This window comes from Conger conger, chromosome 2 (genome assembly GCF_963514075.1).
Source record: "Conger conger chromosome 2, fConCon1.1, whole genome shotgun sequence".
NCBI lineage: Eukaryota > Metazoa > Chordata > Actinopteri > Anguilliformes > Congridae > Conger > Conger conger.
Genome location: NC_083761.1, coordinates 79,071,719 through 79,089,052, shown reverse-complemented (window position 1 = coordinate 79,089,052; position 17,334 = coordinate 79,071,719). Strand labels below are relative to the sequence as shown.

The 17,334-nt window shown below is 41.8% G+C and overlaps 1 protein-coding gene across 1 annotated transcript in view; it reads left to right on the top strand.

Moving 5' to 3' along the window:
• Positions 1–17,334, top strand: part of LOC133121354 (uncharacterized) — a 343,999-nt gene that overhangs the window by 22,390 nt on the left and 304,275 nt on the right. The window contains 14 exon segments of the mRNA XM_061230554.1: positions 220–534; positions 1,465–1,779; positions 2,704–3,011; positions 3,962–4,265; positions 5,194–5,502; positions 6,432–6,746; positions 7,675–7,989; positions 8,919–9,233; positions 10,159–10,467; positions 11,397–11,714; positions 12,640–12,958; positions 13,889–14,202; positions 15,116–15,430; positions 16,349–16,678. Coding sequence (XP_061086538.1) covers positions 220–534; positions 1,465–1,779; positions 2,704–3,011; positions 3,962–4,265; positions 5,194–5,502; positions 6,432–6,746; positions 7,675–7,989; positions 8,919–9,233; positions 10,159–10,467; positions 11,397–11,714; positions 12,640–12,958; positions 13,889–14,202; positions 15,116–15,430; positions 16,349–16,678 — 4,401 coding nt within the window.

Genomic DNA, 17,334 nt, shown 5'->3' with positions numbered 1-17,334 from the left:
TAGTATATGCCAACAACAGATATTCCTCTTTGGAGCTACCAGACACAGTAGACACTGGCATGGTCCAGATTCAGCCTGAGGCTTCAAGGCTCATCCATGCAACTCAACATGCTGCCTTAAATGAATGTGGCATGTAGAAGACCCCAAGGAAAGTCTTCTCTATAATCACCCAAGAATGTGAATGTTTCTTATGATGTTGTTTTCATGTGTTTCATGTAGCCGGTGGGCAGGTCAGACTGGTAAATGGAAGTGATGAGTGCTCTGGCAGAGTGGAAATCTACAATGCTGGCCGGTGGGGAACAGTGTGTGATGACTCCTGGGACCTAAACGATGCTGAGGTGGTGTGTAGACAGCTGGGCTGTGGCAGTGGTCAGGCTGCTCCAGGCAATGCCCACTTTGGTCTGGGCAGCGGGCGCATCTGGTTGGATGATGTGAGGTGTTCTGGAAGTGAATCCTCCCTGTCAGAGTGCCAGCACTCTGGGTTTGGGTCTCACAACTGTGGTCATCATGAAGATGCTGCTGTGGTTTGCTCAGGTAGGAAATATTTTCTTATGATTTCCTTTTTACCTTAAATTGATAGTTATGACTGACACTGAGTGTGTGTCAACCCAAGATTCAAATAAAATGGAGTGAAAAGGAGCCTATGACTGTTTCTATCAAATACCTTATCCATCACTTCCAGCTTGTTTTTTTACAAAACTACATGTATACCCGTTTTAAATAAGATACAATCTCATCCTATTAGTGTCCAACAATGACAAATACTTTTTTTTAAGCATTTTCTTATACATCTCCCTTTTTTCTTCAAAAAAGAAAATAATATAATGAATTTTGACAAAGGATCCCTTGCTTCAGAAAAATTGTGAACCATATCATTAATTTGCTAAACTAAAGGAAAGTGTTGTTCAAAACAAAAAGATTTACCACCAATATTGGCTTTCATATTTAATTTTGTCACCCTAATTTGGAATGTGCAATCAACAACTGCAGCCGTGTTCATAAGTGAGAACACTTCTGTTGATTCCAGAGAGTATAGTGAAGCAAGGTTCCTTTCTAACACACTTAATATCGCCAGCTGCTCCTTCTAACACCTAACAATACAGCCAAGCTTACGAAGAGCTCCGATGGAGGACAACCTTTCATCTGCGGTTTTCACATACAGTTCAATGGCGGCCAATCAAACAATGGTGTTCGCGAGAGAACAATGAACATGTCCTCGAAACCGATTGAATCCTGTCATAACCTAGCATATGCAAAGAACTGTTATTGCACGATAGAGCTACCAGCCAAACTAGACATGGGCACCATCCAGATTCAGGCTGAGGCTGTAAGGCTCATCTATGCAACACACCATGGTGCCTTAAATGAATGTGCCATGTAGGAGACACCGAGGAAAGTCTTCTTTATGATCAGCAAAGAATGTAAATTGTTTTCATGATCGTTGTTTTCATGTGTTTCATGTAGCCGATGGCCAGGTCAGACTGGTAAATGGAAGTGATCAGTGCTCTGGCAGAGTGGAGATCTACAATGATGGCCAGTGGGGAACAGTGTGTCATGACTCCTGGGACCTAAGAGATGCTGAGGTGGTGTGTAGACAGGTGGGCTGTGGCAGTGCTCAGGCTGCTCCAGGCAGTGCCCACTCTGGACAGGGCAGCGGGCCCATCTGGTTGGATGATGTGAGCTGTTCTGGAAACGAATCCTCCCTGTCAGAGTGCCAGCACTCTGGGTTTGGTTCTCACAACTGTAGTCATCCTGAAGATGCTGCTGTGGTTTGCTCTGGTAGGAAATATTTTCTTATGATTTCCTTATTACCTTAAATTGATTGTTATGACTGACACTGTGTGCGTGTCAACCCAAGATTCAAATAAAATTGAGTGAAAAGGAGGCTATGACTGTTTCTATCAAATTCCTTATCCATCACATCTAGCTTGTTTTATTAAAAAACTACAACCTTACCCGTTTTGAATAAGATGCAATCTCATCCTCTTAGTGTCCAATAATGTCACATACTTTTTTAAAGCATTTTATTTTACATCTTTTTTCTTAAAAAAAGAAAATATTATAATGAATTTCGACAAAGGATCCCTTGCTTCAGAAAATGGGCAAACCACAAAATTAATTTGCTAATCTAAAGGAAAGTGTTGTTAAAAAAAGGAAAGATTTACCACCTATGTTGGATTTCATTTTTCATTTTGTCACCCTAATTTGGAATGTGCAATCCACTATTGCAGCCATGTTCATAAGTGAGAACACTACTGTTGATTCCAGAGAGTATAGTGAAGCAAGGCTCCCCTACGACACACTTAACATCGCCAGCTGCTCCTTCTCACACTTCGCACTACAGCCAAGTTAGACAGAGCTCCAATGGAGGACAACCTTTCATCTTTGCTTTACACATACAGTTCAATGGCAGCCAATCAAACAATGGTGTTCATGGGAGAACAATGACTATGTATTCCAAAGTGACTGAATCCCACCATAACCTAGTATATGCCAACAACAGTTATTCCTCTTTGGAGCTACCAGACCCAGTAGACACTGGCATGGTCCAGATTCAGCCTGAGGCTTCAAGGCTCATCCATGCAACTCAACATGCTGCCTTAAATGAATGTGGCATGTAGAAGACCCCAAGGAAAGTCTTCTTTATAATCACCCAAGAATGTGAATGTTTCTTATGATGTTGTTTTCATGTGTTTCATATAGCCGGTGGGCAGGTCAGACTGGTAAATGGAAGTGATTCGTGCTCTGGCAGAGTGGAGATCTACAATGCTGGCCGGTGGGGAACAGTGTGTGATGACTCCTGGGACCTAAACGATGCTGAGGTGGTGTGTAGACAGGTGGGCTGTGGCAGTGCTCAGGCTGCTCCAGGCAGTGCCCACTCTGGACAGGGCAGCGGGCCCATCTGGTTGGATGATGTGAGGTGTTCTGGAAGTGAATCCTCCCTGTCACAGTGCCAGCACTCTGGGTTTGGGTCTCACAACTGTGGTCATCATGAAGATGCTGCTGTGGTTTGCTCTGGTAGGAAATATTTTCTTATGATTTCCTTATTACCTTAAATTGATTGTTATGACTGACACTGAGTGTGTGTCAACCCAAGATTCAAATAAATTGGAGTGAAAAGGAGCCTATGACTGTTTCTATCAAATACCTTATCTATCACATCCAGCTTGTTTTTTTTACAAAAGTACATGTATACCCGTTTTGAATGAGATGCAATCTCATCCTCTTAGTGTCCAACAATGACAAATACTATTTTTAAGCATTTTCTTATACATCTCCCTTTTTTCTTAAAAAAAGAAAATAATATAATGAATTTTGACAAAGGATCCCTTGCTTCAGAAATCTGGCAAACCATATAATTAATTTGCTAATCTAAAGGAAAGTGTTGTTAAAAAAAAGAAAAGATTTACCACCAATGTTGGCTTTCATTTTTCATTTTGTCACCCTAATTTGGAATGTGCAATCAACAACTGCAGCCGTGTTCATAAGTGAGAACACTTCTGTTGATTCCAGAGAGTATAGTGAAGCAAGGTTCCCCTCCAACACACTTAACATCGCCAGCTGCTCCTTCTCACACCTAACAAAACAGCCAAGCTTACGAAGAGCTCCGATGGAGGACAACCTTTCATCTGCGGTTTTCACATACAGTTCAATGGCGGCCAATCAAACAATGGTGTTCACGAGAGAACAATGAACATGTACTCGAAACCGATTGAATCCTGTCATAACCTAGCATGTGTAGAGAACTGTTATTGCACGATAGAGCTACCAGCCAAACTAGACATGGGCACCATCCAGATTCAGGCTGAGGCTGTAAGGCTCATCTATGCAACACACCATGGTGCCTTAAATGAATGTGCCATGTAGGAGACACCGAGGAAAGTCTTCTTTATAATCAGCAAAGAATGTAAATTATTTTCATGATCGTTGTTTTCATGTGTTTCATGTAGCCGATGGCCAGGTCAGACTGGTAAATGGAAGTGATCAGTGCTCTGGCAGAGTGGAGATCTACAATGATGGCCAGTGGGGAACGGTGTGTCATGACTCCTGGGACCTAAACGATGCTGAGGTGGTGTGTCAACAGGTGGGCTGTGGCAGTGCTCAGGCTGCTCCAGGCAGTGCCCACTCTGGACAGGGCAGCGGGCCCATCTGGTTGGATGATGTGAGCTGTTCTGGAAACGAATCCTCCCTGTCAGAGTGCCAGCACTCTGGGTTTGGGTCTCACAACTGTAGTCATCCTGAAGATGCTGCTGTGGTTTGCTCTGGTAGGAAATATTTTCTTATGATTTCCTTATTACCTTAAATTGATTGTTATGACTGACACTGTGTGCGTGTCAACCCAAGATTCAAATAAAATTGAGTGAAAAGGAGCCTATGACTGTTTCAATCAAATTCCTTATCCATCACATTTAGCTTGTTTTATTAAAAAAACTACATCTATACCCGTTTTAAATAATATGCAATCTCATCCTCTTTGTGTCCAATAATGACACATACTTTTTAAAAACTTTTTATTTTACATCTTTTTTCTTAAAAAAATAAAATATTAAAATGAATTTTGGCAAAGGATCCTTTGCTTCAGAAAATGGGCAAACCATATAATTAATTTGCTAATCTAAAGGAAAGTGTTGTTAAAAAAAAAAAAAAGATTTACCACCAATGTTGGCTTTCATATTTCATTTTGTCAACATAATTTGGAATGTGCAATCCACAACCGCAGCCGTGTTCATAAGTGAGAACACTACTGTTGATTCCAGAGAGTATAGTGAAGCAAGGTTCTCCTCCAACACACTTAACATCGCCAGCTGCTCCTTCTCACACCTAACACTACAGCCAAGCTTAGACAGAGCTCCCAGGGTGGACAACCTTTCATCTGCGCTTAACACATGCAGTTCAGTGGCGGCCAATCAATCAATGGTGTTCACGAGAGAACAATGAATATGTACTCCAAACTGACTGAATCCCGAAATAACCTAGCATAAGCAAATAACAATTATTGCTCTTTGGAGCTACCAGCCACAGTCAAAGTTGGCACTGTACTGATTCAATCTGTGGCTTCGAGGCTCATCAAAGCCACACAACATGGTGCTTTAAATGAAGGTGCCATCTAGACAACCCCAAGTAAAGTCTTCCTGATAATTACCAAAGAATATTAATTTCTAAATGGCCATTGTTTTCATTTGTTTCATGTAGTCCAGGTCAGGCTGGTGGGTGGAGATGATCGGTGCTCTGGCAGAGTGGAGATCTACAATGATGGCCAGTGGGGAACAGTGTGTGATGACTCCTGGGACCTAAACGATGCTGAGGTGGTGTGTAGACAGGTGGGCTGTGGCAGTGCTCTGTCTGCTCCAGGCAGTGCCCACTCTGGACAGGGCAGCGGGCCCATCTGGTTGGATGATGTGAGTTGTTCTGGAAATGAATCCTTCCTGTCACAGTGCCAGCACTCTGGGTTTGGGTCTCACAACTGTGGTCATCATGAAGATGCTGCTGTGGTTTGCTCTGGTAGGAAATATTTTCTTATGATTCCCTTATTACCTTAAATTGATTGTTTTGACTGACACTGAGTGTGTGTCAACCCAAGATTCAAATCAAATTGAGTGAAAAGGAGCCTATGACTGTTTCTATCATATATCTTATCCATCAGTTCCAGCTTGTTTTATTACAAAACTACATCAATACCCATTTTGAATGAGATACAATCTCATCCTCTTAGTGTACAATAACGACAAATACTTTTTTAAAGCATTTTATTATACATCTCCCTTTTTCTTAAAAAAAGAAAATAATAAAATTAATTTTGACAAAGGATCCCTTGCTTCAGAAAAATGGCGAACCATATCATTAATTTTCTAATCTAAGGGAAAGTGTTGTTCAAAAAAAAAAAAGATTTACCACCAATATTGGCTGCATATTTCATTTTGTCACCCTAATTTGGATTGTGCAATCAACAACTGCAGCCGTGTTCATAAATGAGAACACTTCTGTTGATTCCAGAGAGTATAGTGAAGCAAGGTTCCCCTCCAACACACTTAACATCGCCAGCTGCTCCTTCTCACACCTAACAATACTGCCAAGCTTACGAAGAGCTCCGATGGAGGACAACCTTTCATCTGCGGTTTTCACGTACAGTTCAATGGCGGCCAATCAAACAATGGTGTTCACGAGAGAACAATGAATATGTCCTCGAAACCGATTGAATCCTGTTATAACCTAGCATATGTAGAAAACTGTTATTGCACGATAGAGCTACCAGCCAAACTAGACATGGGCACCATCCAGATTCAGGCTGAGGCTGTAAGGCTCATCTATGCAACACACCATGGTGCCTTAAATGAATGTGCCATGTAGGAGACACCGAGGAAAGTCTTCTTTATGATCAGCAAAGAATGTAAATTGTTTTCATGATCGTTGTTTTCATGTTTTTCATGTAGCCGATGGCCAGGTCAGACTGGTAAATGGAAGTGATCAGTGCTCTGGCAGAGTGGAGATCTACAATGATGGCCAGTGGGGAACGGTGTGTCATGACTCCTGGGACCTAAACGATGCTGAGGTGGTGTGTCGACAGGTGGGCTGTGGCAGTGCTCAGGCTGCTCCAGGCAGTGCCCACTCTGGACAGGGCAGCGGGCCCATCTGGTTGGATGATGTGAGGTGTTCTGGAAACGAATCCTCCCTGTCAGAGTGCCAGCACTCTGGGTTTGGGTCTCACAACTGTAGTCATCCTGAAGATGCTGCTGTGGTTTGCTCTGGTAGGAAATATTTTCTTATGATTTCCTTATTACCTTAAATTGATTGTTATGACTGATACTGTGTGCGTGTCAACCCAAGATTCAAATAAAATTGAGTGAAAAGGAGCCTATGACTGTTTCAATCAAATTCCTTATCCATCACATTTAGCTTGTTTTATTAAAAAACTACATCTATACCCGTTTTAAATGAAATCCAATCTCATCCTCTTTGTGTCCAATAATGACACATACTTTTTTAAAGCATTTTATTTTACATCTTTTTTCTTAAAAAAAGAAAATATTATAATGAATTTTGGCAAAGGATCCTTTGCTTCAGAAAATGGGCAAACCATATAATTAATTTGCTAATCTAAAGGAAAGTGTTGTTAAAAAAAAAAGGAACGATTTACCACCAATGTTGGCTCTCATTTTACATTTTGTCACCCTAATTTGGAATGTGCAATCCACTATTGCAGCCATGTTCATTAGTGAGAACACTACTCTTGATTCCAGAGAGTATAGTGAAACAAGGCTCCCCTACGACACACTTAACATCGCCAGCTGCTCCTTCTCACCCTTCACACTACAGCCAAGCTTAGACAGAGCTCCAATGGAGGACAACCTTTCATCTGCGCTTTACACATACAGTTCAAAGGCAGCCAATCAAACAATGGTGTTCATGGGAGAACAATGACTATGTATTCCAAAGTGACTGAATCCCACCATAACCTAGTATATGCCAACAACAGTTATTCCTCTTTGGAGCTACCAGACCCAGTAGACACTGGCATGGTCCAGATTCAGCCTGAGGCTTCAAGGCTCATCCATGCAACTCAACATGCTGCCTTAAATGAATGTGGCATGTAGAAGACCCCAAGGAAAGTCTTCTTTATAATCACCCAAGAATGTGAATGTTTCTCATGATGTTGTTTTCATGTGTTTCATGTAGCCGGTGGGCAGGTCAGACTGGTAAATGGAAGTGATGAGTGCTCTGGCAGAGTGGAGATCTACAATGCTGGCCGGTGGGGAACAGTGTGTGATGACTCCTGGGACCTAAACGATGCTGAGGTGGTGTGTAGACAGGTGGGCTGTGGCAGTGGTCAGGCTGCTCCAGGCAATGCCCACTTTGGTCTGGGCAGCGGGCCCATCTGGTTGGATGATGTGAGGTGTTCTGGAAGTGAATCCTCCCTGTCACAGTGCCAGCACTCTGGGTTTGGGTCTCACAACTGTGGTCATCATGAAGATGCTGCTGTGGTTTGCTCTGGTAGGAAATATTTTCTTATGATTTCCTTATTACCTTAAATTGATTGTTATGACTGACACTGAGTGTGTGTCAACCCAAGATTCAAATAAATTGGAGTGAAAAGGAGCCTATGACTGTTTCTATCAAATACCTTATCTATCACATCCAGCTTGTTTTTTTACAAAACTACATGTATACCCGTTTTGAATGAGATGCAATCTCATCCTCTTAGTGTCCAACAATGACAAATACTATTTTTAAGCATTTTCTTATACATCTCCCTTTTTTCTTAAATAAAGAAAATAATATGATGAATTTTGACAAAGGATCCCTTGCTTCAGAAATCTGGCAAACCATATAATTAATTTGCTAATCTAAAGGAAAGTGTTGTTAAAAAAAAGAAAAGATTTACCACCAATGTTGGCTTTCATTTTTCATTTTGTCACCCTAATTTGGAATGTGCAATCAACAACTGCAGCCGTGTTCATAAGTGAGAACACTTCTGTTGATTCCAGAGTATAGTGAACCAAGGTTCCCCTCCAACACACTTAACATCGCCAGCTGCTCCTTCTCACACCTAACAATACAGCCAAGCTTACGAAGAGCTCCGATGGAGGACAACCTTTCATCTGCGGTTTTCACATACAGTTCAATGGCGGCCAATCAAACAATGGTGTTCACGAGACAACAATGAATATGTACTCGAAACCGATTGAATCCTGTCATAACCTAGCATCTGTAGAGAACTGTTATTGCACGATAGAGCTACCAGCCAAACTAGACATGGGCACCATCCAGATTCAGGCTGAGGCTGTAAGGCTCATCTATGCAACACACCATGGTGCCTTAAATGAATGTGCCATGTAGGAGACACCGAGGAAAGTCTTCTTTATAATCAGCAAAGAATGTAAATTATTTTCATGATCGTTGTTTTCATGTGTTTCATGTAGCCGATGGCCAGGTCAGACTGGTAAATGGAAGTGATCAGTGCTCTGGCAGAGTGGAGATCTACAATGATGGCCAGTGGGGAACGGTGTGTCATGACTCCTGGGACCTAAACGATGCTGAGGTGGTGTGTCGACAGGTGGGCTGTGGCAGTGCTCAGGCTGCTCCAGGCAGTGCCCACTCTGGACAGGGCAGCGGGCGCATCTGGTTGGATGATGTGAGCTGTTCTGGAAACGAATCCTCCCTGTCAGAGTGCCAGCACTCTGGGTTTGGGTCTCACAACTGTAGTCATCCTGAAGATGCTGCTGTGGTTTGCTCTGGTAGGAAATATTTTCTTATGATTTCCTTATTACCTTAAATTGATTGTTATGACTGACACTGTGTGCGTGTCAACCCAAGATTCAAATAAAATTGAGTGAAAAGGAGCCTATGACTGTTTCAATCAAATTCCTTATCCATCACATTTAGCTTGTTTTATTAAAAAAACTACATCTATACCCGTTTTAAATAATATGCAATCTCATCCTCTTTGTGTCCAATAATGACACATACTTTTTAAAAACTTTTTATTTTACATCTTTTTTCTTAAAAAAATAAAATATTAAAATGAATTTTGGCAAAGGATCCTTTGCTTCAGAAAATGGGCAAACCATATAATTAATTTGCTAAACTAAAGGAAAGTGTTGTTCAAAACAAAAAGATTTACCACCAATATTGGCTTTCATATTTAATTTTGTCACCCTAATTTGGAATGTGCAATCAACAACTGCAGCCGTGTTCATAAGTGAGAACACTTCTGTTGATTCCAGAGAGTATAGTGAAGCAAGGTTCCCCTCCAACACACTTAACATCGCCAGCTGCTCCTTCTCACACCTAACACTACAGCCAAGCTTAGACAGAGCTCCCAGGGTGGACAACCTTTCATCTGCGCTTAACACATGCAGTTCAGTGGCGGCCAATCAATCAATGGTGTTCACGAGAGAACAATGAATATGTACTCCAAACTGACTGAATCCCGAAATAACCTAGCATAAGCAAATAACAATTATTGCTCTTTGGAGCTACCAGCCACAGTCAAAGATGGCACTGTACTGATTCAATCTGTGGCTTCGAGGCTCATCAAAGCCACACAACATGGTGCTTTAAATGAAGGTGCCATCTAGACAACCCCAAGTAAAGTCTTCCTGATAATTACCAAAGAATATTAATTTCTAAATGGCCATTGTTTTCATTTGTTTCATGTAGTCCAGGTCAGGCTGGTGGGTGGAGATGATCGGTGCTCTGGCAGAGTGGAGATCTACAATGATGGCCAGTGGGGAACAGTGTGTGATGACTCCTGGGACCTAAACGATGCTGAGGTGGTGTGTAGACAGGTGGGCTGTGGCAGTGCTCTGTCTGCTCCAGGCAGTGCCCACTCTGGACAGGGCAGCGGGCCCATCTGGTTGGATGATGTGAGTTGTTCTGGAAATGAATCCTTCCTGTCACAGTGCCAGCACTCTGGGTTTGGATCTCACAACTGTGGTCATCATGAAGATGCTGCTGTGGTTTGCTCAGGTAGGAAGTATTTTCTTATGATTCCCTTATTACCTTAAATTGATTGTTTTGACTGACACTGTGTGCGTGTCAACCCAAGATTCAAATCAAATTGAGTGAAAAGGAGCCTATGACTGTTTCTATCATATATCTTATCCATCAGTTCCAGCTTGTTTTATTACAAAACTACATCAATACCCATTTTGAATGAGATACAATCTCATCCTCTTAGTGTACAATAACGACAAATACTTTTTTAAAGCATTTTATTATACATCTCCCTTTTTCTTAAAAAAAGAAAATAATAAAATTAATTTTGACAAAGGATCCCTTGCTTCAGAAAAATGGCGAACCATATCATTAATTTTCTAATCTAAGGGAAAGTGTTGTTCAAAAAAAAAAAAGATTTACCACCAATATTGGCTGCATATTTCATTTTGTCACCCTAATTTGGATTATGCAATCAACAACTACAGCCGTGTTCATAAGTGAGAACACTTCTGTTGATTCCAGAGAGTATAGTGAAGCAAGGTTCCCCTCCAACACACTTAACATCGCCAGCTGCTCCTTCTCACACCTAACAATACTGCCAAGCTTACGAAGAGCTCCGATGGAGGACAACCTTTCATCTGCGGTTTTCACGTACAGTTCAATGGCGGCCAATCAAACAATGGTGTTCACGAGAGAACAATGAATATGTCCTCGAAACCGATTGAATCCTGTTATAACCTAGCATATGTAGAAAACTGTTATTGCACGATAGAGCTACCAGCCAAACTAGACATGGGCACCATCCAGATTCAGGCTGAGGCTGTAAGGCTCATCTATGCAACACACCATGGTGCCTTAAATGAATGTGCCATGTAGGAGACACCGAGGAAAGTCTTCTTTATGATCAGCAAAGAATGTAAATTGTTTTCATGATCGTTGTTTTCATGTTTTTCATGTAGCCGATGGCCAGGTCAGACTGGTAAATGGAAGTGATCAGTGCTCTGGCAGAGTGGAGATCTACAATGATGGCCAGTGGGGAACGGTGTGTCATGACTCCTGGGACCTAAACGATGCTGAGGTGGTGTGTCGACAGGTGGGCTGTGGCAGTGCTCAGGCTGCTCCAGGCAGTGCCCACTCTGGACAGGGCAGCGGGCCCATCTGGTTGGATGATGTGAGCTGTTCTGGAAACGAATCCTCCCTGTCAGAGTGCCAGCACTCTGGGTTTGGGTCTCACAACTGTAGTCATCCTGAAGATGCTGCTGTGGTTTGCTCTGGTAGGAAATATTTTCTTATGATTTCCTTATTACCTTAAATTGATTGTTATGACTGATACTGTGTGCGTGTCAACCCAAGATTCAAATAAAATTGAGTGAAAAGGAGCCTATGACTGTTTCAATCAAATTCCTTATCCATCACATTTAGCTTGTTTTATTAAAAAACTACATCTATACCCGTTTTAAATGAAATCCAATCTCATCCTCTTTGTGTCCAATAATGACACATACTTTTTTAAAGCATTTTATTTTACATCTTTTTTCTTAAAAAAATAAAATATTATAATGAATTTTGGCAAAGGATCCTTTGCTTCAGAAAATGGGCAAACCATATAATTAATTTGCTAATCTAAAGGAAAGTGTTGTTAAAAAAAAAAGGAACGATTTACCACCAATGTTGGCTCTCATTTTACATTTTGTCACCCTAATTTGGAATGTGCAATCCACTATTGCAGCCATGTTCATTAGTGAGAACACTACTCTTGATTCCAGAGAGTATAGTGAAACAAGGCTCCCCTACGACACACTTAACATTGCCAGCTGCTCCTTCTCACCCTTCACACTACAGCCAAGCTTAGACAGAGCTCCAATGGAGGACAACCTTTCATCTGCGCTTTACACATACAGTTCAATGGCAGCCAATCAAAGAATGGTGTTCACGGGAGAACAATGACTATGTATTCCAAAGTGACTGAATCCCACCATAACCTAGTATATGCCAACAACAGATATTCCTCTTTGGAGCTACCAGACACAGTAGACACTGGCATGGTCCAGATTCAGCCTGAGGCTTCAAGGCTCATCCATGCAACTCAACATGCTGCCTTAAATGAATGTGGCATGTAGAAGACCCCAAGGAAAGTCTTCTTTATAATCACCCAAGAATGTGAATGTTTCTCATGATGTTGTTTTCATGTGTTTCATGTAGCCGGTGGGCAGGTCAGACTGGTAAATGGAAGTGATGAGTGCTCTGGCAGAGTGGAAATCTACAATGCTGGCCGGTGGGGAACAGTGTGTGATGACTCCTGGGACCTAAACGATGCTGAGGTGGTGTGTAGACAGGTGGGCTGTGGCAGTGGTCAGGCTGCTCCAGGCAATGCCCACTTTGGTCTGGGCAGCGGGCGCATCTGGTTGGATGATGTGAGGTGTTCTGGAAGTGAATCCTCCCTGTCAGAGTGCCAGCACTCTGGGTTTGGGTCTCACAACTGTGGTCATCATGAAGATGCTGCTGTGGTTTGCTCTGGTAGGAAATATTTTCTTATGATTTCCTTATTACCTTAAATTGATTGTTATGACTGACACTGAGTTTGTGTCAGTCCTAGATTTAAATAAAATTGAGCCTATGACTGTTTCTATCAAATCCATTATCCATCAGATCCAGCTTGTTTTATTACAAAACTATATCTATCCCCGTTTTGAATTTGATGCAATCTCATCCTCTTGGTGTAAAATAATGACAAATGAGTTTTTTAAGCATTTTATTATACATCTCCCATTTGTCTAAAAAAAAGATAATAATATAATGAATTTTGACAAAGAATTCCTTGCTTCAGAAAAATGGCGAACCATATCATTAATTTGCTAATCTAAAGGAAAGTATTGTTTAAAAAAAAAAAGATTCACCACCAAAGTTTACTTGCATATTTCATTTTGTCACCCTAATTTGGAATGTGCAATCAACAACCGCAGCCGTGTTCGTAAGTGAGAACACTACTGTTTATTCCAGAGAGTATAGTGAAGCAAGGTTCCCCTCCAACACACTTAACATCGCCAGCTGCTCCTTCTCATACCGAACACTACAGCCAAGCTTACACAGAGCTCCGATGGAGGACAACCTTTTATCTGTGGTTTACACAAACAGTCCAAGAGCAGCAAATCAAACAGTGGCATTCACGAGAGAACAATCAATATGTTCTCCAATCCAACTGAATCCTGCTATAACTTAGCCTATGCTTAGAGCTGTTATTGCCCTATAGAGCTACCAGCCAATCGACACTGGCATGGTCAAGATTCAACCTGAGGCTGTAAGGCTCATCAGTGCAACACACCTTGGTGCCTTAAATGAATGAGCCATGTAGAAGACCCCATGGAAAGTCTTCTTTCTAATCACCCAAGAATGGGAATTTTTGTTCACGACAGTTTTTTTATGTGTTTCATATAGACAGTGCCCTGGTTCTTAGTGCCCGGGTCAGACTGGTGGGTGGAGGTGATCAGTGCTCTGGCAGAGTGGAGATCTACAATGATGGCCAGTGGGGAACAGTGTGTGATGACTCCTGGGACCTAAACGATGCTGAGGTGGTGTGTAGACAGGTGGGCTGTGGCAGTGCTCAGGCTGCTCCAGGCAGTGCCCACTCTGGACAGGGCAGCGGGCGCATCTGGTTGGATGATGTGAGGTGTTCTGGAAATGAATCCTCCCTGTCACAGTGCCAGCACTCTGGGTTTGGGTCTCACAACTGTGATCACAGTGAAGATGCTGCTGTGGTTTGCTCTGGTAGGAAATATTTTCTTATGTTTTCCTTATTGCCTTAAATTGGTTGTTATGACTGACACTGAGTGTGTGTCAATCCAAGAGTGAAAAGGAGCCTATGACTGTTTCTATCAAATACCTTATCCATCAGATCCAGCTTGTTTTATTACAAAACTACATCTATACCCGTTTTCAATGAGATGCAATCTCATCCCCTTGGTGTACAAAAATAACAAATGAGTTTTTTAAGCATTTTATTATACATCTCCCTTTTGTCTTAAAAAAAGATATTAATATAATGAATTTTGACAAAGAATTCCTTGCTTCAGGAAAATGGCGAACCATATCATTAATTTGCTAATCTAAAGGAAAGTGTTGTTTAAAAAAAAAAGATTTACCACCAAAGTTGCCTTGCATATTTCATTTTGTCACCCTAATTTGGAATGTGCAATCAACAACCGCAGCCGTGTTCATAAGTGAGAACACTTCTGTTTATTCCAGAGAGTATAGTGAAGCAAGGTTCCCCTCCAACACACTTAACATTGCCAGCTGCTCCTTCTCACACCTAACAATCCAGCCAAGCTTACACAGAGCTCCGATGGAGGACAACCTTTCATCTGCGGTTTTCACATACAGTTCAATGGTGGCCAATCAAACAATGGTGTTCACGAGAGAACAATTAATATGTATTGCATGGTGACTGAATCCCACCATAACCTAGTATATGCAAACAACAGTTATTCCTCTTTGGAGCTACCAGACCCAGTAGACACTGGCATGGTCCAGATTCCACCTGAGGCTTCAAGGCTCATCCATGCAACACAACATGCTGCCTTAAATGAATGCGCCATGTAGAACACCCCAAGCAAAGTCTTCTTCATAATCAATCAAGAATGTGAATGTTTCTCATGACGTTGTTTTCATGTGTTTCATGTAGCTGGTGCCCAGGTCAGACTGGTGGGTGGAAATGATTCGTGCTCTGGCAGAGTGGAGATCTACAATGATGGCCAGTGGGGAACAGTGTGTGATGACTCCTGGGACCTAAACGATGCTGAGGTGGTGTGTAGACAGGTGGGCTGTGGCAGTGGTCAGGCTGCTCCAGGCAATGCCCACTTTGGTCTGGGCAGCGGGCGCATCTGGTTGGATGATGTGAGGTGTTCTGGAAGTGAATCCTCCCTGTCAGAGTGCCAGCACTCTGGGTTTGGGTCTCACAACTGTGGTCATCATGAAGATGCTGCTGTGGTTTGCTCAGGTAGGAAATATTTTCTTATGATTTCCTTATTACCTTAAATTGATTGTTATGACTGACACTGAGTTTGTGTCAGTCCTAGATTTAAATAAAATTGAGCCTATGACTGTTTCTATCAAATCCATTATCCATCAGATCCAGCTTGTTTTATTACAAAACTATATCTATCCCCGTTTTGAATTTGATGCAATCTCATCCTCTTGGTGTAAAATAATGACAAATGAGTTTTTTAAGCATTTTATTATACATCTCCCATTTGTCTTCAAAAAAGATAATAATATAATGAATTTTGACAAAGAATTCCTTGCTTCAGAAAAATGGCGAACCATATCATTAATTTGCTAATCTAAAGGAAAGTATTGTTAAAAAAAAAAAAGATTCACCACCAAAGTTTACTTGCATATTTCATTTTGTCACCCTAATTTGGAATGTGCAATCAACAACCGCAGCCGTGTTCGTAAGTGAGAACACTACTGTTTATTCCAGAGAGTATAGTGAAGCAAGGTTCCCCTCCAACACACTTAACATCGCCAGCTGCTCCTTCTCATACCGAACACTACAGCCAAGCTTACACAGAGCTCCGATGGAGGACAACCTTTTATCTGTGGTTTACACAAACAGTCCAAGAGCAGCAAATCAAACAGTGGCATTCACGAGAGAACAATCAATATGTTCTCCAATCCAACTGAATCCTGCTATAACTTAGCCTATGCTTAGAGCTGTTATTGCCCTATAGAGCTACCAGCCAATCGACACTGGCATGGTCAAGATTCAACCTGAGGCTGTAAGGCTCATCAGTGCAACACACCTTGGTGCCTTAAATGAATGAGCCATGTAGAAGACCCCATGGAAAGTCTTCTTTCTAATCACCCAAGAATGGGAATTTTTGTTCACGACAGTTTTTTTATGTGTTTCATATAGACAGTGCCCTGGTTCTTAGTGCCCGGGTCAGACTGGTGGGTGGAGGTGATCAGTGCTCTGGCAGAGTGGAGATCTACAATGATGGCCAGTGGGGAACAGTGTGTGATGACTCCTGGGACCTAAACGATGCTGAGGTGGTGTGTAGACAGGTGGGCTGTGGCAGTGCTCAGGCTGCTCCAGGCAGTGCCCACTCTGGACAGGGCAGCGGGCGCATCTGGTTGGATGATGTGAGGTGTTCTGGAAATGAATCCTCCCTGTCACAGTGCCAGCACTCTGGGTTTGGGTCTCACAACTGTGATCACAGTGAAGATGCTGCTGTGGTTTGCTCTGGTAGGAAATATTTTCTTATGTTTTCCTTATTGCCTTAAATTGGTTGTTATGACTGACACTGAGTGTGTGTCAATCCAAGAGTGAAAAGGAGCCTATGACTGTTTCTATCAAATACCTTATCCATCAGATCCAGCTTGTTTTATTACAAAACTACATCTATACCCGTTTTCAATGAGATGCAATCTCATCCCCTTGGTGTACAAAAATAACAAATGAGTTTTTTAAGCATTTTATTATACATCTCCCTTTTGTCTTAAAAAAAGATATTAATATAATGAATTTTGACAAAGAATTCCTTGCTTCAGGAAAATGGCGAACCATATCATTAATTTGCTAATCTAAAGGAAAGTTTTGTTAAAAAAAAAAAGATTTACCACCAAAGTTGCCTTGCATATTTCATTTTGTCACCCTAATTTGGAATGTGCAATCAACAACCGCAGCCGTGTTCATAAGTGAGAACACTTCTGTTTATTCCAGAGAGTATAGTGAAGCAAGGTTCCCCTCCAACACACTTAACATTGCCAGCTGCTCCTTCTCACACCTAACAATCCAGCCAAGCTTACACAGAGCTCCGATGGAGGACAACCTTTCATCTGCGGTTTTCACATACAGTTCAATGGCAGCCAATCAAACAATGGTGTTCACAGGAGAACAAT